This window comes from Furipterus horrens, unplaced genomic scaffold (assembly GCF_987537825.1).
Source record: "Furipterus horrens unplaced genomic scaffold, mFurHor1.1.pri manual_scaffold_1, whole genome shotgun sequence".
NCBI classification, from domain to species: Eukaryota; Metazoa; Chordata; class Mammalia; order Chiroptera; family Furipteridae; genus Furipterus; species Furipterus horrens.
This window is the reverse complement of record NW_028327171.1, coordinates 195,036,482-195,059,921: the sequence shown is the minus strand read 5'-3', so window position 1 is coordinate 195,059,921 and position 23,440 is coordinate 195,036,482. Positions and strand designations below refer to the sequence as shown.

Here is a 23,440-nt window from a genome sequence, read left to right as displayed (position 1 = left end):
CAAAAATTCTGTGAAGACCCATCACCACTATGAAGCATCTCTTCTTTGGCCTCAAGCAATATCCCCAGCTTCCAAGGGGTAAGAAAGCACTGCTCTTCATGGAAATAAAAACTGTGATATGGTTTAATTTTCATCAGTGACCACATGGTGACTAAGAGGGAAAAAGTCATTGAGTGTGATATGGGGTATTGAGCTGAGGAGTGACATGATCCAAATTAGCACATAAATAGATCACTCTGCCTGGTGTGTGTATAAAGGACTGGAGCCAGAGTGACAGGGGCAGGACAGAAGCAGGGACAAGAGATGGGAAGATATAATAATATCAGGGAGAAGTAATGGTGGATTACACGGGTTGGCAGCAATGGAGACAGTGAGAAATAGTTGGATTCCAGGTAGCACTGAAGCAAAAACCCACAAGATTTGAAGTAGCATTTAAAATAAAGAAAAGGGTAAAGATTCTTGGCCCATGATCTCCCATTTACTCAGAGGCGGAAGAATGTGGGAGGGGCAGGTTGGGAATAAGAGATGTTAGAGAAAAGAGTTCTGTTTTGGGCCTAATAGGTTTGGGTTGCCTTTTAGATATCCAAGTGGAGATACAAGATAAATAATTGGATATGGAGTCTGGGTATCAAGGAAGAGATTATGCTCTCGGTGAAGAAACTAAGTTCCTCAAATGTTACATCACAAACAAGTGTTTCTTAAAAAAAAATAACAAGTTCAGAACTTTTAACACATTAGGGTGTTAAAACATGTCAGGGACATTCAAGAACTCTAGAAAACAAAAATGGAAAAGTGACTTAAGATCTGACAGGTAACCAGGATAGTTTATAAATATACTGTTTGGATACTAATCCCAAAATGAATCAGTAGGTCTTAAAAGGATTAATGCCCCAAATAAAAGGATAAAGGGAAAATATAGTTATTGTTCATCAAAAGAGAATAATAGTTATTTTCACAAAAACAAAATGTTTTACTCAACATTGCAAAGCCAAAAATAACAAGGCAGCAGCATCCCAACGTCCCACTGGTTCTGCAGGGCATGAGCAATTGTGTTTATGCTGCCCAACAGGGATAAATCCCTGTAACTGCCGTCTGAACATTCTACCGAGATAAAGGTTCATTGCATGGCACAGGGCAGACCCCAGTAATTAACAAGGTAATGAACTGAGTTCACTCATAGAGTTCGCTGTTTTTAGCCATAATTTACAAAAGAAAGGGAATCAGTGTACATAGAAACTCTTCTCGGTTAGGGCAGTGAAGATGCAATGCCCAAAAGTTTCCTTTCCCGTCATGGCATGTTCAATAATACCCCAGTGTGTAAATAAAAATAGACTTTTATTTCTGATATTTTCACCCTCCCAGGTCAGGAGTTCTATATACTATTCTAATTGTCACAGTTTTATAACTGTTACATTACATTCCAAAGCCAGAAAACTATCAACAGGCAGATGAAAGTGTCTCTTAGGTTTGGTTATTTTGGGGGAATTGTCCTGGAGAAAGAAGAGAGGTGGGACATTTCTTAAGGAAATTATATGAATATATGCTGTTTACAGTATTTGGTGACACACTGTGCCCACCATAGCAATTAGCTCCACAAAGAACACAGTTTACCTTACAACTCCCCAAGATGCCCCATTCCAAGTCTGCCCTGGAGAGCCCTGATTACTGGCAAAGGTTTAGGGAAAACTCCAATAATCCCCTGGAGTACAAATACCAGGTTTACAGACTACTGCCCCCACTTGGTTTACAGGACTGCAGCCCCTAAAACATCTCACGACATCCTCAAGCGTTTACTCCGCTCCCATCAGAGGTGAAGCGATCCATTCATCTGCAGCCATGAAATCAGGAAGACCTGAGAGTTCCCACCTCCCCACAACATCCTCACAATTGCTTCCAAACCCACCTTTTTTTCATATAGAAGTTTCCCTTTTATTATCTCTCCCCCCCCACCTTCCTTTTTAATAAAACAATCCTTTATTCCTAAAAGAGCAATTCACAACTTACATTCCCCAGGCTTCTAGTCAGTAATAAATAGGTAATATTCCTGAGTACTTCCTATATGCCAAGTTCCGTGCCAAGCACTTTACAAGTCAGGCACAGCCCTGGGGCGGGCACTATTATTATGTCCACATTATCGATGAGAAAGCTGGAGCTTAGAAAGGCTCGGTAGCTTGCCCACGTCTAAACAGCTGGTATTAGATCTGTCAAGTCCCAACCCAACTCCTCCACCACTCTTCCCCACTATGTGGCAAATGGTTAGCAAGAGAAGCCAAAGAATATCTGACATTTGAAACAGCTTAGTACAAATCATATTTATCCCACAAGTAAATGCCTATATGGCATCATTAAAATGCCAATGTCTCTGCTTCACACTGAAATAATAGCATGTCTGTGTAGGAACACTGGTTATTGCATGCTGACAAAAAGTTGAAATTGGGTGTTAGTAAAAAACAGAGGGTAAGTTAACCAGTTCCTTCTTATTAAATGCAGCTTGTTTTGAAGACCTATTTCTTCAGGCTGCAGAAGCCTATATTAGAGAATATTTTTATAAAGAAAAAAAAAGAAAAGAAAATTAGACTAGTCAAATGTCTGACTAAGAATTTGATAACACAAAGTGTGAACTCCCTTCTTCAGTAAAAAAGGAAGATGGGGAATCTGATAGAAGAAAAGAAAGTTAAGGAAGATTAACAAGATAAGGTAAGCAAGTATGCAAAGTATTGTAAAAATGTCAGCATTTTAGACAAGATTATTTATCTGGAGTACTCCTTTAGAAAAAAAGAAAACAAAACCAACCAACCAGTTGCAGAGGAAGGCAAGGGGTGGTGTGTACTCATGGTGTAATTAGTTCCTAGGTCCTTATCATTGAGAGAAAAGATGTCTAAAGGGACATAAACTTTCACTAGATGTGGCATGTTAAAAGAACAAGAAACTGGAAGTCTACAGACCAAGGTTCTGGTCGTTCTGGTCATGCCAATAATTCACGGGACTCAGGCCAACGGACCTGACCTCTTTGGACTTAGTTTTCTCATCTAGAACATGTTAATAATAATCATCTAATAACTAAACTTGTTTTATTGCTTTGAGGATGTTGCATGATTATAGATATGAAAATTTCTTGATAAAACAGTTTAGGTTCACTGCAAAAGCAATATGTTATATTTGTTATTACCAGCATATTGCAGAGGGAATTACAAGTTGATGTAATGCATTCAACCTAGCTGAAAAAGTCAAGAACAAGGAAACAGGAGGACGGGCACGCCCTTAAGTGTTGATTGGTTTGGTTTACATCATTAATGGAGCCCATCTGCAATACAACTATTAACTTTGAGATTATATGATATTAGCAGGCCTGTTTACAATTAAAAGATGGTACAAAGTATCCAATTAAGTGATCCAGAGTACAGCCAGATACAACAAATTACTGAATGTCCACACTAAGGAAAAGGAGGCACTAAAACAGATATTAGACATCAGCAGATACTCAAAAATCTATTTCTTCATGGCTCTGGAATGTTTATGACATGTCTCTCGGCATGTTTAGATTGGACTTCTACAATAAATCTTCAGTCCCATTGAGGGCAGAAGAATGATTATCTTGTTCCCACTCCCATCCTAGGATTAAAAATGTGCCAGGATGACCCTGACCAGTGTGGCTCTGGTCGTTGGGGTGAAGGTTGCAGGTTCAATTCCCAGTCAGGGCACATGCCTAGGTTGCAGGCTAGGTCCCCAGTCGGGGAGCAGGTAAGAGAGGCAACCAATCAATGTTTCTCTCTCACATCAATGTTTCTCTCCCTCTCTTTCTCCCTCCCTTCCCCTCTCTCTAAAAATAAATAAAGTAATATTTTTAATGTGCCAGGATGACTCCTGCAAGTAGACAGTGCCATGTAGATAAGAAGAAGGTGGATGTCCCCAACTATATGATGATAGCTCAAAGCTAAAGAGCAATAGTCATTTACTATAGGGCCCTATTTACAATTCTGTTCACTGGTTTGTTTGGACTTAACTCTCTGTAATTGGTATCTATCAATAGAGGATATTATTTTAATTTCCATCCTTTTCATGTCTAAATAGAAAGCTTAGAGAGCATTTTACATTAAGGTAGACCTTGTTAACAGATAAATATATTTCATAATAAAACAGAAGGTTCTCTAATTCATTAATTTGTAATTCTCCAAATGAAAAGTAGCCTCTGTCTACTCTGCAGCCAGAGAGAACACCTACATAACAAAACCTTATCTGGAGCATCAAACCAATTCACAGGTTTGGCTCTGTCCCAGACCAGTGCCCGGAGAATGCACCTCTCACATTCCTCTAGAAAAAGCAAGCACTTTACCCTGTGAATGAACATGATTTTTTTCACTCACTATTCTGAGTAAAACATAACTGGATCTATTCTTTTCTAATAGAATTCCTATCATTAGATTTAAAATTATTCTGAATTTATATAAATTCTAAACACAAAGACTCCTTTGAAAAACTGCAAAAATTACATGCTTGGTGGATTCTTAATGAGTGAATTATATGAATGAATGAGTCTTTTATAAGGTTAAAGGGCACCCACGTCACTTGTGAATTAAATACTTTGTGTGAATAAAGCCTTATGATTATGTACATTTTTGAGAGGAATAAAATATTATCACTCAGCAAACATATTCTAGGAGCAATTAATTACTCAGGTCTTAAAGATGGAGATGACAGGATCTTCTGAAGCAGGCATTTACCAGTATTTGAACCTAAAACAAAAGCCTAAGCACATATTACTGACAGACTAGGTTGTTACCACTGATCACAAGGGATTTCATAACTGGTCCCAGAGTTTGGACAGAAATGAATGGAATCACCAGACAAAATTATCTCCTGCCATGAACTGACCTTTGGGTAAACAGGCCTGGGAAAATGCTCAAAGGAGAACAAAACAGCAAATATGTGATATACAAAGGGGAGCGACCGCTCTCCCAGAGTGTTTCACAGTCTCTCTCCTTTGCTTCACAAGTAAAATTCACCCAGCTCAAATTATGCTTGTTGCATGAGGATAAAGGCAGCCACGTGAGAAATAAGTGTTCCGTGAACATTAATCTGTCAGCAGTGGGACTGATGGGTTGACAGAGGGAGAGGCAAGAGGCAATGACAAGAACACAATACAGAGAGAAGGAGGGATGGATACAAGGGAGAAACGTCAAGACGTCATAAGTGACTATTTATAGACAGAAGATGAAGGAGAGAAAAGAACCAAAGATGACCCCAAAGGTTCACTCTTCGATGGCTAGGAAAACAGCGGTACACTGGGAAAAAGGAGCAGGGCAGAAAGGGCAGCTCTCTCCCTGCCTGACTACCCTCTGAGCACTCATGCCACCCGCCCTGGGCACCGCCATCAGGCAAGTAAATGCTCCTGGATCTTTTTTTTTTGACTGACTGTCAAGAAGACAGTGGCCTAATCTGTTAACAAAACCAGAGCATAAGTGAAGTCAGAATGACACTAGTAGTCACGAAGTTAGCAGGAAGGAGTCAACCCATGAGCAGAAAATGGAAAACATTATGAAGGATTACACACTGAAGCAAGACTTTTTTTTTAATCCTCACCTAAGGATATGTTTTATTGATATTAGAGAGAAAAGAAGAGAGAGACAGAGAGAGTCAGAGAGAGACATTGATCAGTTTCCTCCTGATCGAACCCTCAACATAGGTCTGTGCCTGACCGGGGATTGAACCCTTGATCTTTTGGTGTAGAGGATGACACTCCAACCAACTGAACCACTTGGCCAGGGCTGAAGCAAAACTTTCAATAGCACAGCTCAGCTTGGGACTGCTGGAAAGCACAATGGGAGTCAAATCAGTCCAGGGTGAGATGGTCAAAAATGGCCCAGACTCTTGGGAAAGAAGAATCAGACTAAGGTCCAAATTCAAATGCCTAGAGAACTAAGCAAGTAACAAAAATGAAGAATGGTGAGTGTTAGGCAACAAGGGGTGGAGGGGACTGAGGTAAAGTGCTCATGTCCACCCCATTTAAAAAGGAAGGGCAGTAGAGGGGTTACTTCCACCCAAGATCATCTTCAAAAGAAATCATCCCACCCACCATTCTCTACCATATTGCTCTTTTATCTTCTTCCAGCACTTGTCAATACCCGAAATCTTTGTGTTGTTGTTGTTCTTGTTGTGTTTATGGTCTGTCTCCTCCCACTATAAGATAAACTCCCTGAGGAGCCTCAGAATTGCCAATCAATCAATGCTCAATCAACAATGTGCTTACCTCCTGACTTCACAGGACCAGGACTTAACAATTTGATGGGGAATAAATCCAAACCCCTTATCTCTTCACAGCCTTTCATATTCACTATATGCCACTCTCAACACACCCAATTCTCTCTGTAGCATGAGTTTTGGCCAAGATAAGACCTGGGTTCAAATCTCTGATTCTGTCTGCCACTTACTAGCTGTTTGTCCTTTTAGAAGACACTAACTATGAATCTCAACTGCTACATCTATAAACATGTATGCTATTGGATTTCCAGAGGAGTTTTTTTTTTTAATTGACTACAAATGAAACACTAATGTCCAATTCTTTTAAATTTCCCACACTTGAGCTTCTTTTTCACTCTCACCTTCCGAACTCCCTACTGCCTCCCTGTGGGTAGCCCTCTCCCAAAAACTTACCTCCTAATTGCTCATGAGAGCCAGCTCAATTGTTTTTTCCTCTAAGAGGTTTTCTTTGACTTTCCTGGGTCCCCACAGGCTTTTAGTCTTACAGCTAGCAACTGCACTGCCATGAACTGCATACAACCAGCTCCCTTGTTTCTTCTAACGCCCATCAAGCTATGAGCAAAAATAGGGACTGAGTGTTACTTTTCATTCACTTTTATCAGAGTCCAGCATGTAGCCTGATTCAGAACACGTATTCCATAAATGTTTGCTGAACCAAACAGAACTTAACCATTAACAGCTATAAATCTGATTTACTAGATACTATATGAGTGGACATCTCTTGCTCTACCGTTGAGCATTAACCCATAGCAATGACAAAAACTACTACCTGGTCAGCTCTTGGTTAGCCATATTCATGGTGGGTGTCAGTTATAGGAATAATCTAATAGGTAAGGTTCACATACAGTAGGTGTGATACATGCAGTGCTAAAAACTCAACCAAAGTTATCTCTTCTACTGATCTGTCACAGTGCCAAAAATGCTTAAGAGCAACTTGAATGTTACTCTTTTGAATGTCAATTTGATTTTTTAAAATTATTTGTTTATTTATTTATTTATTTTTAGAGAGAGGGGAAAGGAGAAAGAGGGGGAGAGAAACATCACTGTGTGGTTGCCTCTCACTCACACCCCCAACTGGGGACCTGACATGCAACCTAGTCATGTGCCCTGACCAGGAATCGAACCAGCGACACTTGGATCGCAGGCCGACGCTCAATCCACTGAGCCACAGCAGCCAGGCATTCAATTTGATTTTAACATAAAATTGCACAGAAAGCAATGCACTCTCACATATGAGTGTTTAATCTTTGGGTCACTCAACAGATAGACATTACTAGTAAACCATTGCAAGCTCAAATTCTATATACTGAATGTTTAGAAAGACCTCAAAAATTTCATAAGGCTATTGAAGCCACTACAAAAACTTGTATTGTCACATAACCTAATAGTCATCACTGCCAATGCTGAGAAAGGACCCTGTATCTCTCTCTGCTGTCCCAGACCAAGAACAATGGAGAAGTTGGTTTCTGGATGGTCAGGAAATGTGGAACTGGCCTTGTTCTGAAGTAGAGTAAGAAGTAATAATAATCATCATGATCTAAATTCACTTAAACATCTCTCTTCCTTCTCTTCAGCCTGGAGTGTTGGGGACTAGGAGTGATGAGGAAAAAAACTTACTTTTGTTTTTCTGAGTTGCTGCATAGACATTTTACAGTATAACTTTGCTCACATCCACGGTCTGAACATTTAGATAAGGACTAGGATTCTTTCCATAAATTCTCACTTTGCTTTTACATCTTTTAAAATCGTCCCTTAGAATTAAACCTGAGAACAGGTAGTGACCTCGGCCCAACCACTGCATTAGTTATAGGGGCTTACTACCCTGCCCTCTGTCTTCTAATCACTCGTGACCTGGGACAGAGGACTTCCCTTCTCCCACCTACTTTGGGGATCTGTAATACATCTTTGAATATTGTGTGAGTGTACTAAAACTGAGCCTTCAATCAAAAGACCCCACAAGTTTCACTTCCCCAAAGTGGGAGTTCAGATGCTGAGGGAACTACCTGCCTACCAGGGGCTTGTGGTCCCTCATTCAGTTGTCCATAGTCTGCATATTCTTAACTCAAACACCAGCTCCACCTCAGATAGGTAACAAAAGACTGAGCATAAGCAGGCTGACTAAAGTCAAGTTCATCTTCCCAGCCCTTGTGCTATGCACAATGTGCCTCATCTATCTCTTCTCACCTGGAAGAGAAAAGAATCCTAAGACAGTGGGATACAAAGAAAGTAATTTTAACTCAAGGGAAGTTTCAGGAAAAGGTCTGAACTGGAGCAGAATATATCATCCCAAACCATGCCTCTTTGGCATGAGGATTATTTTTGACCAATTACTTTTAAGAATCAGCAAACACAAGAGAAGCTCTGAAAAACCAAGTAGAAGTTACCCTTTTGTAAGAGAAATTTACATTTACATTTATAAGAAATCTCCATGGGTAAGGGTGCCTCGAAAGAGGACTGAATTTTCTAGAAACTTTTATCAAAGGAGAAGGCAGATACTGAAATCTGCATTACAACCTTAATCTTGTTTACTGTGTTGTCCCTACACAATGCAGAATTGGCTCCCTACCAGCAACACCTTTTGTCTTTAGCTGAAGGTATTATTTAAAGTGATGACATGGACCATTTCAAAGAGTCACTCGTCTTTTTGGGGCATCTCTTATGCACACAGGAGGTCTACATGTTATTAAATTTGTTTGTTTTTCTCCTATTAACCTGTTTTTTAACACAGGATGTGTCTCAGCCAAGAACCTAGTAAGAGAGAGAAAAATTTATTTTTCTTCCCCCACAGATACGTTAACTTTCTTAGGAACAGACCTCAAAGAATCACCTCGGATTGACTAAATGAACGAATAAATGGATCTAAATAGTTTTTCTCTCTTTTTAAATGTATGGTCCATTTTATTAATATATTGCATTAGTGGTTAATAAAATGCTTATGTTTAGTAATCACAAAATTCCATTATACTTGTTAAAGTATCTACAAATGAACAAGATATGTCTTAGTAACAAAGCAAACTAAATTTTTCCATTTCAGACCCTAATACTTCTACATAGTGGTAAACTGATATCCTAGCTAGTAAGAAAAGGTTTATAATAAATCATCATAAAATAAAATAAACTACGAAGAAACTTGAATTTGAATAAGCACCAAAAACTGTTTATTTCTGAAGTGACCATATTTCCCATCTGCTCTGAACCATCTTGGTTTATGCCTATTGTCCTGGCATAATAATTAAGTGTGCCCTCTTTCACTCTTAAACAATGGCATAGTTTGGGCAACAAGTCATCCATCATTCTATATGGAGATAAAAAGATTCTGGTAGAGTGGGTAGTTAGACAGGCATGAGCAGAGCAGGAACAATAGGCCAAGCATAAATATCACCGGGTCCAAAAGTCCTAGGTGCCTAGCAATGGGCAAAACTAGAGAAAACAACTATTATTGGCTAGAACCTTGCCCCGCGGGTGACCATTCCTCCTCTAGCATATTGATGGTCATGCGGTTTACAGCCCCTTAGAGGAGGAACAAAGGACAAAGGGATCAGAGGATAACCTCAAAGGACTCCTCTGCAAGCCCTTGCAAGACCACTTCCTTAAGCACTAAGCCCTCAGGACAATGAGGTGCTAATCAACATCAAATGATCTTAAGAACAAAACCTTGGGTCTGTTGACCACAATGACAGAACTGTGGTCAAATGACAGATAACACCTAGGCCTGAGTTGTGTTTCAGCTCCAGGCCCAGAAGAGCAGCAAAACCAGATGAAGCAACACTGTGGCTGACATCAAGACCAACAGTATCCTAGCGCTGAGCCATCAGTAGAGACCATGACCCTGAAAAAGCAAACCTGGGAAGCTGATGGATATTCTAATAAGACCCTCTCCTAAAATCCCTACCTTTGGAAAATAGATTAAAAAAAAAACAAAAAAAAAACATTAAGACAAAGGGCCCAGACTGGGCACTAGCATGCGTGTGATCTCTCTCTGCCTCTAGAGCATGCCCATGCCTTCTTTCTCAGGTATGTACCTTTGTTTTCTTTCTCCTAAGCTCCAAGGGCCTTTCTTCTGCCTCTATAACTTGTTTCCTGAGTCCACACAGCCCAGTTGGCTCACTCCTTCAACCTTTGTGACTTCCTAAATAAACTTTCTCTTGCATTAGAGTTCCTGGTACTGAATTCTTTCTTAGCCGACTCAAGAACCAAGGTGTAACTGTAACATTCACTGTTAACAATTCCACAAGGAAAACTTCAAGGTTTTCAAAAAGTACTGGTATTAGAGATGCTTTGTACCATCTGCTCTTGAACCCACCAATTTTGAAAGAGTTAAACATTTTAACTTTCACCTATGTAAAGTAATAAGGCCTAATCAACACTGACTATTTTATGAAATAAATATGAAAATCTGCCTTGCAAACTATATCTGGGACTTTCCCTCTCCACCTCTACCCCCAAACTTGGAGAATCCAGGAGACTAGCACAGTGATTCAGCATTTCTCAGCATTCATTAAAATGTGCTTGAGTGCAATGAAATCAGGGAGGAAAAGAGGTACAAACTACACAGGTATTAAAACCAAAAATCATGAAATTCTACACTTTCTCTTACTGAAGTAGTTGTAAAGCAGCTAAACTAACAACAATCTCCCATCACTGTTATTATGCAAGTCATCCTAAGATATAAGCAGAACTCTTTTTGTCCACTAGTTCAAGAGGTTCTTAAAAACAGGAGTAAAAGTGAAATCCCAGAACACAAAGGGAAATCTCAGGGAGCGCACCATGTAAGAACACCGCTTAGCTTATTTTTGTGTCTGCTGGAAAATAGACCATGTCCTGTTCCTCCTGGTACCCATTATCTCTTATCTGAATTTGTAGCATCCTATGTACATAGAAATGTGCAACAAATGTTTGTTGAATTAAACGAATAAGAAAAGAAGAAAAGTGCTCTCAAATATAATTTCTTTGTAAATACTTTTTGAAGATAAAAGAAGCCCAGCCAGCCACCCTACGGAGTGAAAAGTGGAGAATCACTCCACAGCAGGTATGAGTTCCATAGAGAAATCTATTCCTCTACATGAGTGGTGGATAAAGTTTTAACAAACTTATTATCATAGAAACTCAGAGATATTGTAGTCAAACTATGTCCCACCAACAAAGCAACCACATAAGGTTAGACTGTATGACAGGTGTTATTCATAGCCTCCAACACCTGAGTTATAAAAAAATTCCACTGAAATTTCTTTCAAATCTCAGCTTAGGGGCACTTGAACATTCTTTAAAATAGACTTTGAGGCAGTTTTTATTTCTTCTTCCAGTACATTATGCAAAGGCTCTGGAGTCTGAGAACTTGCCACTTAACCATAGGCAGTCTCATTGATTAAGAAAGTCATAAAATGGGCCTCAAAGCATCCATGAAGAGGGCCTTGGACTCTTCTTCCTTAATAACACAACCAACTCTTCCTATCAACAAGACAAATGGGTAGACATAATCCAGAAGTCAATCTGTTAAGTTACATAGGAGCAGATGGGAAAAGGGCTGGAAGAACAGAGACCCTTTCACCTCAGCCAAGGTGGGTAGCTGCCACTTCATAATACTGTGAAACAAAATTAACTGCCCCAATAATAATCAATACAAAGGAAGCATTTTCTTGGAAAACTGACTGGTTTAAAAAAAAAAAAAGTAAAAATCAATATTCACACCCTTTGAATTTTATATTAGCTGTTTCACAATTTGGGCAAAGTTCCCTAAAAGCCTTAAATTTCTAACTCCCCATTTATAAAATGGAAATAGATAGTTACCACTTACCTTCATTTCAGAAAACTAATCAAACAATAACGCAAACCACAGATACTTTTCTAAAGTTCTAGATGTTTATATAGTTACTGTTGTTTTTCTCAATTAAACAAGGATAGTCCAAACTAGAATATTTACTGTAAAGACTTGATTTTCTGCTCCTGATAGTCCAAAGTAAAATATTTGACATACAGACTCAATTTTCTGCTCCTGTGTTAATCTGCTTGGGATCCAAAGTATTATTAACTCAAATTAAGAATAGTAAGCAGGACAAAAGGTCCTGTAAACTCTTTGGATATTAAGCACCTTCACCCTCCACTGAATGCCTTTTTAAAAACAGCGCCACTTCCTGAACCAACCTGAAAGTAAAGTGACCACGCACAATGAATGCAGGTAGAGCCTGAAGTCTTTAGCTGACCAAAAGACTTCAGATTCTATTATATAACTGGTTTCTTGATATTCCCCATAATCTTTTAAAATGTCAAATTGTTTACCTACTGAATATATAACAGAAAGTACTTTTTTCTTATTGATCAATTAAAGAAAGAAAGAGGTTGTTTAAATTTAAACATTCAATTTCTAAGTGAAAGACTGATAGAGGAATCTGCAGCCAAAGAGCCTCATCTAGCAATCTTCTTTGTCCAGACTGAAAGCAGTTTTCATCACGGGAGGGAGAATACTGCACCCTTATATGAAACTCACAGATATAAGTCAGGACCATAGACACAGTCACTTGACTATTGTTCAGTGTCCAATGCACCTGAAAGATACAGGGACCAGATTTCAGCTATTAAATTTATAAGGCCATGAAGAAAATTTCAATTCCAGTTTAAAGTCAGAGAAGAGAAAGAGCAATCCTGTTCCAGTGGATCCCAGGTTAATTCCCTCCAGTTTCTCCCCTATCATGATATTGATTTCCTAATAAAATGCTGCAGTAAAATTTGTGAAGTCAAATTCTGGCAGAAGACCAAATGAAAAGTAACTCTTTGTGGCAGCTACTTTCCCATACCCTGCTCCCTGCCTACCTGGTTATGTTTTTGCTGGTGCCTTGCCTTTGTGTCAAGAATATGGTAAGAGCTTTCAGAGTCTTGGTTGACATAATATACCAGTCTTGAAGGCAGTGTGATTTCTTTCTGCATTGCATTGCTGGAACTGGTATTACTGCTGCTATTCAGTTGCAATGTGTTGTCTTCATCTGCCAGGACTCCCAATTTTTTTTCTGCAGTTTCATTCCAATGCGGAGCTGGTTGGGGAGAAGGGGGCAGGGGGCAGAAACATACACAAACACACACATATATACCCTATAAATACATACGTACTAAAATGCATTTTTTTTCCATTAGTGGCAAAAACAAGTTTCTTATTTGTAAGCAGGTAAAAAGTGGACACACAGGCAAGCAAGTTACTGCCACAGAGAAGTGGCCTGGATAAGTTAACAGCCAATAAGGCTTACACAATAATGTACTGTTTATTTGGATTTATGTTTTGTATGCATATTTCTAATCAATGTCAAATCTATACTTCTAAGTATGGGTTGGGGGGTAGAATGGACTTGAAGAAAGAGTCATTAAATGAACATGCTCAGGGGTTGTGATCCTCATCTGAGCCTACAGAGGCTCAAAGGTATTGATTAGGAGTACCCCATCTGAGAGCTCAAAACGCTCCTAAAATAACTTGAGTGCTCAATTCAGATTAACTGTGCTCAATTCAGATTAACTGATTCACTTAACAAAATAGACAGTTCCCTTTTCGTCTAACTTTGAGATGAGCAGAACTCCTTTGCCTTACAGGGATGCAGATGCTGGCAGCCTTCCAGTTCCTTTCTCTGTTCCTGCCAAGGCCAGCTTTCTGTGTTCACTGATTTCCAATTGTATTGAACATTATATTATCTGAATTGTTCATTGTAATGACAGGCATTTTGAGAAATTACAAACCAAAGGTTTATATCCCGGAAGTTTCTCTTCCCCACTTTAATTACAACAGCAGGGAAAAAAAACCCAGAAGGTAATTTGAGGAAACAACACATTACCACTATTATCATTACATCCTTCCGCATTCACATTCAGGCTCCACCACCCAAGGAGCAACTTGCTATCTCGCTCCATTTCCCGTCCACCGGGTTTCCCCTCCGCCAAGTTGCACAGAGGGGCCCCGCATCCACTAAATACCTTCCAGTGGAACCGACAATAGTTAGAATGGGTTTTTAGTGAATGCAACAGAAATGGACTTCAAAAAGTGAACTGGAATAAATGGGGGTTTGGGAACGAGAAAGGTGGAGAGGCAGGCAGGAAGGCGCGGAAAGGCCGTGCCCGGGACGTGTCCGGAGCGCACGGACCCGCATGCCCTTCGTTTTCTTTCGCAGGGCCCAGCAGGCAAGGCAAGGCAAAGGGCACCGGGGCCATACCCACCGCTGGGTGCAGCAGCCCCCCAGGCGCGGGGCCAGGACGAGGCGGAGAGAGGAGGCAGCAGGAGAAGGACGAGGAGCAGGCGGCCGGGAGGCGCGCGGGCCAGGGCGCAGGCAGGCGCCGGGCCGGCGGGGCCGCTGCGGGGGTCGCTGGAGGTTCGCGGGAGGCTGCAACCCGCTACGGGAGGCCGCCGCGAGCTGCTGCCGGGCGGCTTCATGGCTCATAACTCCCGGGCGCCGCTCGTTGTGGCCGGGGAGAGCGCCGGACTAGGCTGCGGGGAGGCTGCGGGCGGAGCCGGTCACGCCGGCTCGGCACGCATGGTGCCGCCGCGGGCAGGGGGGTCAGGGCTCAGAACTAGGGACTGGGCGGCACCCTCTCCCCTTCTCGCGTCTTAGGCCCTCCGGGGGCGGATGCTGAAGAGTCCGGGGGTCCCAGTCGCTCCGACAACTTGGAACCTCCCCAGATGCTCCTCCCTCCCTGCGGCGGGTGCGGCCGCTCCAGCGACTGCGGGGGCTGCTGCTGGGGCTGAGGATGCTGAGCCGGCGCACGGAAACGACCAGCGCGGGGGCGCGCGGCGCGGGCGTGCTCCCTGCCCTCGAGAGCGCGCCGCGCGCGGCCTCAGATCCTGAGGTTGAAGCTGATGCTGATGCTGATGCTGGTGCTGTTCCCTGGCACGGGACGCATTGCGCATGCTTTACTGGGAGGGGGGCAGCTGGGGAGACGCTCAGAGTGATGCAGCAACCCAGGCAGCTCCAGAGGTGACGGTGGCACCTCCAGAGGTGGGGGAAGGGGACCTGTCAGTTGGGGATTAGCCTGAAGGGAAGAGGGGAGCAGGAGTGCTGGGGCTTCCAGACCAGAGACAAGGATGCTGTGCAGAGAAATCGACCTGCCCTCTCCACTACCCCGTACCTCACATACCCCTGTCTATTCCAACCCCCTCCTTATCCGGGAAAGAAATCAAGGCCAAGCATTTTCCTCTTAATACTTTTATTTCCTTCCTGCAAATAAACATATGAAGGGTGGCAGCGGGGGAGGTAAAAATAGCGCGGCTCCTCATTCAGCTCGCGGGCAGCGGGTGGGCTGGGAAACACGTTCACGCCTCACAGGCTGGCGGGCGCTGTCGCAGAGCGGCCTCGCCACGAGCCAGACCCCCTCGCAGGGATCCCCAGCGCGGGGGCGCTCCGCCCGACCTCCGTTCCTGGGGGGCTTTACGGAAAACAGAAGCCGATAACGTTTACTCAAAAGTTCAGAAAGTATGACTCGGCGTATTCGGGAAGGATTTAGAAATTCTGGCGGGGAAGAAATACGGAGATTAGAAACCGAGTGTATAGCACCTCTCTTAGCAAAAATGCATCGTTTTTTAACCAGGTGGGCATGCATGGGGGAGGACACAGTTCCAATTTTGAGATCCAATCCTGACTTCTGAAGAGAAAAGAGGAGACTTTTCTCTCGCTGCTGTAAACAAACAAACAAACAAACAAAAAGTAAATCCAGAGTCCCTGATTTAGGTAGATTAGCAGCCATTAAGTCTGATGGTTTCACATTTGGGACTGTGGCATATTTCTGACCCAAAACTCCCATAATTGCAAACATTCGTTTATTCGCCCTTCCAATGACAGTATGAGTAATAGCAATGGTATTTAAAATGGAGATAATAACATCTACTTTGCAGGATCAAGAGTTCCACAGTTAAAATAAAAAATGTGGGTATAAAGCACTATAGCAACGACGGGACTGGCGATGTTGTAAGCCATTTTCTCCACCCCCACTCAACAAAGAGGAAAAGGAAGAGAGAGGGAGAGGGGAGGGAAAGAAATAAGGACAGACAGGGATCAGAGATCACAGAGCTGTTAGGGAGTTAGAAACTAATATTGGCTCTTCTTCTCTATATCAGAGCTAGGACATTATTTTATTACACATTTATTAATGTAAGCTTGTAATTGATGCTACCTCCCCCCAATGTAGGCAGCAACGTTTTCCTTTTGGCTCAATACTGCTTCCCCAGAACCAAGCATGGTGTTTGTAGCACAAAGAAGCGTGTCAGAAAGTATGTCCTGAATGAATAAGTGAGTGGATGGTGCACACAGCAGTCACACTGGGGCAGGCTGGTGAACAGTCCAGTCCCCTGTAGTTCCCACTAATAGGTGTGTGTTCTTGGTGGTGCCTGCCTCAAGGCAAGTGTGTTCTGGCTAGGTTTTCCTAATTCATATGTAATGTAATGATACTGTTTTGAAAAGGGGCTTGGGAGATAGGTGTTCAAGGGATGAGAATGGAAAAAGAAATGAAAGGCAAAAGATGCCCAGATACAAAGTCATCTGAAAGGCATCTGTTGCAGTTGAGTGACAACCTCTCAAAGCCCATTCCCAAAATTAGAGCTATGAGTCATCCTGGACCAGCTGACCACCCACCAGTTATAAGCTACATTTCCATGCAGGCATGTTTACAAAGAAGGATGTTATCTTCCGCATTATAATCAAAAGACTGCATTTATTTACAGAATTTTAATGGCTGAAGGCAAGATAATGTGTCAGTAAATGAGATAGTGAGTCAGAAAGGGAGTAATCACTCGGAAAAATTTACCAGAAGTTTGGTCCTCAAACAATATATTTACTGGAAAGTTAAAAACAGAATTAAATATCCATTAAGTGGTATATTTCTTAGGTTTAGTAATACTGTCATTAAGTAGTTTGGAATGGACTTACCATTGGATAAGTGTTGTTGAGTAGGGGGAATGCTCACAGGTAGGCGAGGGAGGGACTCAGCAAGCTGGAATGGAATGGAAAAAGGAATGTACCAGATGTTAGAGAGCTATATAGCTCTGGTTAAATATGTGTGCTGGATCTCAAGGGCATCGGGGACAACTGGAGTGGCCTGGTCATAGTGGTGGACGTGGAAAACTGCTGCAGCCATAGGTGAGGGCAAGAAGCCAGAAGGTTCATGGAAAGGATGTCACACCAAGTGGTATGGTAAACACAATAACGGCTGTATGCTTTCTGACCCAGCAATTCCACTTCTGGATATGTATCTGAAGAAACTCAAAACACTCATTTGAAAGAATGTATGTACCCCTATGTTTATTGCAGCATTGTTTACAACAGCCAAGCTATGGGAGCCACCCAAGTGCCCATCAATAGTAGTTTAAAAAGCTGTGGTTCATATACACAATGGAATATTACTCGGTCATAAAAACACAACAAGAATAAAATCTTACTATTTGCAACAGCATGGATGTACCTAGAGGGTGTTATGCTAGGTGAAATAAGGCAGTCAGAAAAAGACAAATACCATATAATTTTACTTATATGTGGAATCTAAAGAAAAGTATAAATGAACAAACAAAACAGGACCAGACTCATAGATACAAAGAACAGACTGACAGTTGCCAGAGGGAAGGGGCATTTGGGGGACTGGGTGAAATATATGAAGGGATTGAGAAATACAAATTGACAGTTACAGAATAGTATGGGGATGTAAACTACAGCAGATGAAATATAATTAAAATATTATAATAACTATGTATAGTGTCAGATGGGTACCAGAAATATCAGAGGGGAGCACTTTGTAAAGTATATGATTATCTAACCACCATGTTTTACACCTGAAACTAATACAAAATAATAATCAATGTAAACTGAAATTTAAAAATTAAAAGAAATTAAGGAACTAAATAGAACAAAGAGCAGAATAGCAGTCAATAGGGGGGAGGGGAGAGGGAGAGAAGGGGGATAAGTAAGGGAAGGGATTAGTCAAAGAACCCGTATAAAAGACTCATGGACAACGGGGAGGGATATGATTGTGGGAGAGGGGGTGGGTTGGGTGGGGGAGAGAAATTAGGGGAAAAGGGGACAACTGTAATTGAAAAACCAAAAGAAAAAAAAATTAAAAAAATTAAAGGAAGGGTGTGTGCAAGCAGTGTCCTGAGTGTCGATAGTGCCAACAAAAATGCTTCATTTGGTCTGGTGAGGGAAGCCATCAGAAATCCTCTCTGCTCTAGTCTGTTGCAGGGGACAGAACTGGACCCACTTGAAACCATCAAGAAAATGGCCTGGACAGGAGCGAGTGAGGGTCAGGGCAGAGATATTAGACTTAGAAGGCATCTGCGTCAACAGAGCTGAGATTCTGGGAGACAAGGTAGAGTATGGGATACAGAAGAGGGGCCCTCAAGGATGAAAGCAAATGAAAATTAGGTCAATGCAGCAAAGCATATTCCCAAGAGCAATTAGAATGGAATCATCATTTGACCAAAAAACCAAGGTCAAAGAAGGGGTGCAGCAAATTGGTGGCTGGCCATGATCCTGGGGAGCAGCCTAGGGGGAGTGAGAGCAGCAGCACCAACAGGGGCCAAGGGCAGCAGCTCCCATACAAGAGCAACTACAGCAGAGCTGGCTGGGGGCAGAGAGTTCTGTTACAGATTCAGCTATTCGAGGTCTCTCTCTCTCTCTCTCTCTCTCTCTCTCTCTCTCTCTCTCTCTGTCTCAGAAAGGCTGCGAAGACTGATTTTACAAGTAGAAATTAATACCTCCAAGGAAAGAAGACAATGTACTACTTCCTGGTGAAAATAAAAAATGAGTGAGCTCTGTTATTGGCATTTTCCACATTGTTCAGGGATCACAGCAGACATTTTCTATAAAGGGTCAGATAGTAAGTATTTTAGTCCTCATGTGCCCTATGGTATCTGATACATATTCTTTGGTGTTTTTTCAACTTTTTAAAAAATGTTAAAATTAGGCTGTCGTTTGTGAACCTACCATTTTAACTATATATATATACATACATATATATGTATATATATGTATGTATGTATATATATAAATGTAACTATATATGTATGTGTATATATACATATATTTAAAATCTTTCATCAACTGCATTATCTCCCATGCTTGTGAGCAGAAAAGCATGTGCAACAGTCTACATGGTTCTAATTCCAAAACAGCTAGCTCTTCATTGAAATGTAACTATTTGGTTAGTGAATAAGTAGTTGCTTAATTCTTAATAGATGTTCATCACTTGAAGGGCTTCCTAAGGAAAGAAGCATTTTTTTGTTTAGAGATCCTTCCCAGACTTTGACCATGGAGAGAAATGTCAGAAGTCATTTGTCAAAAAAATACAAATACTGAAAAGATTACAGAGTCTTCTTTTGCTAAGACATATTTTCTGGTGAGCTTGGAGATACCGTGAGAGTTCAGAGGATGGAGTAGCACCTGCAGTGACAGCCCTTCCTGGAGCCTGTCACCATCGGTAATCTGCCTGTGGTCCTCTAACTCAACACTGCAGAGCAGCTTTGAGGTGCAAGTTCACTCTCCAGACACAGAGATGTCTCAGGCAACTTGATTCAAGTTCATTAAACATAAGTCTACAAGTCTATGTTAAATACACCTCTGCTCATTCTGAAGGATAGATCACAGTTGGTCAATTTCAGCAGTCAAGATGTGACATTTGAACACTACTGGGAAAATAACAAGTATTTATTACCCAAACTGCAATGTTCACGGACATTTCTAGTGTAATAGTTGAACAGATAAAAATATATCAAAGTGTCAAATTGTGAAAATATCTGAAGAAAGATAACCACTGGAGAAACCTAACATTAAGTTCTTTCTTAAATTTTTTTTATTTTTCAATTACAGTTGACATTCAATATTATATTAGTTTCAGGTGTACAGCATAGTGGTTAGACATATATGTAACTTGCAAAGTCATCTTCCACATAAGTCTAGTACCCATCTGAAACCATACATAGTTATTACAATATTATTGACTATATTCTCTATACTGTACTTTACAACCTGTGACCATTTTATAACTGCCAGTTTGTACTTCTTAATCCCTTCACCTTTTTCACCCAGCCTCCAATCCCCCTCCCATCTGGCGACCATCAGATTGTTCTTTGTATCTATGAATCTGTTTCTGTTTTGTTTGTTCATTTATTTATTCTTTGATTCCACATATAAGTAAAACCATATGACGCACCAATATCACTTCTGGGTATTTATCCAAAGAAATCCAAAACACTACTCCAAAAAGATATAGGCAACCTTATGTCCATCACATCATTATTTACAACAGTCAAGATATGAAAACAACCCAATGTCCTGTGATAGAAGATTGGATAAAGAGTATGTGGTACATATATACAATGGAATATAACCCAGCCATAAGAAAGAATGCAATCTTATCATTTGTGACAATATGGATGGACCTAGAAGGCATTATGCTAAGTGAAATAAGTCAGACAGAGAAAGAAGATAAATTGAGTTCTTAAAGATATTACATTAGATGAAGGTTAATTAGGAATTTCTCGTGGTACAGTATATGTTTGAGAAACAGTTGATATTGTTCCCACTATATAAACTTTAGGACAGTTTATCCCACAGTTTCATGTGTTTACAAGCTGTGGCACATAGAGATAAACAGGTATGTCAAGATGATTGGTGGTGATGATATGTGCTCTGAAAAACTTGAAAGAATCATGTTTACTAAGAAGAATCTCTGAGTCAACATGTAATGATTAAGCTCTGACTGGGTCACAGAGCAGCATTAGGATATTCTGCAGAATTAAATTGCCATGTACTGACTGAGGGGGGTTACCTCAGTACCTCAACTGCTTTTAAAGACAGCAGTGAATTTTATCTGAAAAGGTTAGGACTCCAGCCACAGAATTAATATACTAATGTTAATCCCTACCATTTTTATGATAATAACAGCTAAGCCCTTCAGTAATGTATACTTTAAAAATTACTGTGCATTTACAGATTGTAGAGTACTTTTATCTATTTTATTATGTTTAATCCTCAATTCAGTGACATAGAGAGGGCAGTTATTACTATCCTTTTTAGGAGCTCCATATAGGATGCCAGGACACTAAAGCCACTGCTTTTTGTTTTTGTTTCATTTATTGATTTTTTAAAAATCCTCACCCAAGAATATGTTCATTGATGAGAGGGAAAGAGAGAGAGAGAGGAAACATGGATCAATTGCCTCCCATATGCACCTCGACTGGGGATCAATCCCACTACCTAGGCATGTGCCCTGACCAGAACTGAACCCACGACATTTTGGTGATGGAACGACACTCCAACCAACTGAACCACCCAGCCATGGCTATTTTTTTAAAGCATATTTTATTGGTTATATTGTTATAGTAGTCCCAATGTTTTCCCTTTTCTCCTCTATGCCCAGTATCCCTCTTCCCCCAGCAATCCCACCCCCCTAATTCATGTCCATGGGTCATGCATATAAGTTTTTTGGTTTCACCTTTTCCTATATTATTCTTAACTTTTTCCTGTCTATTTTGTACCAACCAATTATGCAGCATTTCCCCATTTCTCCCCTTTCCCCCTCCCAGCTGATAACCCTCCAAATGATCCCCATACCTATGATTCTGTTCCTATTCTGGTTTGCTTAGTTAGATTTTGTTTTTATTTTTTAGATTCAGTTGGTGATAGTTGTGAGTTTACTGTCATTTTAATGTTCATAATTTTGATTTTTTTTTTCTTAAGTAAGTCCCTTTGACATTTCATATAATAATGGTTTGGTGATGGTGAACTCCTTTAGCTATACCTTGTCTGGAAAGCACTTCATCTGTCCTTCCATTCTAAATGATAGCTTTGCTGGATAGAGTAATCTTGGTTGTAAGTCCTTGCTTTTCATCACATTGGATACTTCTTGCCAGTCCCTTCTTGCCTGCAAAGTTTCTTCTGAGAAATCAGCTGATAGTCTTATAGGCACCCCTTTGTAGGTAACTGTCTGCTTTTTTCTTGCTGCTTTTAAAATTCTCTCTTTATCTTTCATCTTTGGCATTTTAATTATGATGTGCCTTGGTGTGGTTCTTTTTGGGCCTAGCTTGTTTGGGACTCTCTGTGCTTCCTGGACTTGTAGGTCTATTTCCTTCACCAAACTTGGTGAGTTTTTCTTCATTATTTTCTTACATAAGCTTTCAATTTTCTGCTCTTCCTCTTCTCCTCTGGCACCCCTATCATTTGGATGTTGGCACATTTAAAGTTGTCCCAGAGGTTCCCAAGCCTCTCCTCATTTTTTTCAATTCTTGTTTCCTCATTCTATACTGGTTGACTGTTTATTTCTTCCTTATATTCCAAATCATTGATTTGAACCCTGGTTTTCTTCCACTCACCATAGGTTTTGTGTGGATTTTTCTTTGTTTCATTTAGCATAGCCTTGACTTCTTCCCTTATGCATTTGCCATACTTAAGCATATCTGTCAAGTCCGTGAGCATCTTTATCATCAGTGTTTTGAACTCTTCATCTGTTAGGTTCACTATCTCCTCGTCTGTGAGGTTGGCTATCTCCTTGTCACTTAGTTCTTCCACTGTAACCTTGATCCATTCCCCCTTTTGGGCCATACTTCTCTGTGTCCTCATCTTGACAGGCTCCTGTGTTTCTTTGCCTCTGTGTCTTAGGTAGAACTGTTGTACCTGTTAGGTTGTAAGGGGCGGAGCCTTGGGTACTTGTCAGTACAGGGCAACCTGTTTCACCATGTTGTGGCACTGTATGTGGAGGAGGGGTCTGAGAGGGAACAATGCCACTTGCTCAGCATTTGCTCCTTTTCCAGGCACTTCTCCCACTTCCGTATGGGACTGGTGCCCCTCTAGCTGTTTCCCTGGCCATCGTTCCCAGAATAGGTGGGTCTGTGGACATTCTAGGACTGCGGGGGCCCTTTAAACAAGTGGACTCTGCTGAGAGACCAGCAGTTTCTTCCTCTGCCCCAACCTCCACTGGTTTGCATAGTCAGAAGCAATGAGGCTTTATTTTCCCTGGTGCTGGGACCGTGAGCTGTGTGGTCTGGTCTGGTGCTGGGAATGCTCCCCAGGTGTAGCCTCCCTAGTTTTTAAAACATGTGACTGCACTTTCTGCTGGCCTGCCACTGCCACCACTGCTGCCGCCACCATACCATGGTCTCTCTGCCCTGGCTCCATCCCTCTTACCTGTCTGAATGAGTATTTCTTCTTTATATCTTTGTTTGTTGGACTTCCAT

General features: G+C 41.2%; 1 protein-coding gene and 1 pseudogene across 1 annotated transcript in view; both read right to left on the bottom strand.

Annotated features, from left to right (window-relative positions):
- Positions 1 to 14,684, bottom strand: part of ADAM23 (ADAM metallopeptidase domain 23) — a 141,092-nt gene extending 126,408 nt beyond the window's left edge. Inside the window, exons 1-2 of the mRNA XM_090282916.1 lie at positions 14,449 to 14,684; positions 13,066 to 13,283 (exon numbers count right to left, since the gene is read on the bottom strand). Of these exons, the coding sequence (XP_090139042.1) occupies positions 13,066 to 13,283; positions 14,449 to 14,662 (432 nt within the window). The 5' untranslated portion in view covers positions 14,663 to 14,684. The remainder of the gene's footprint in view (positions 1 to 13,065; positions 13,284 to 14,448) is intronic.
- An 814-nt stretch (positions 14,685 to 15,498) lies between these two features.
- LOC150022566 (striatin-4-like) overlaps positions 15,499 to 23,440 on the bottom strand; it is a 33,224-nt pseudogene continuing 25,282 nt past the window's right edge.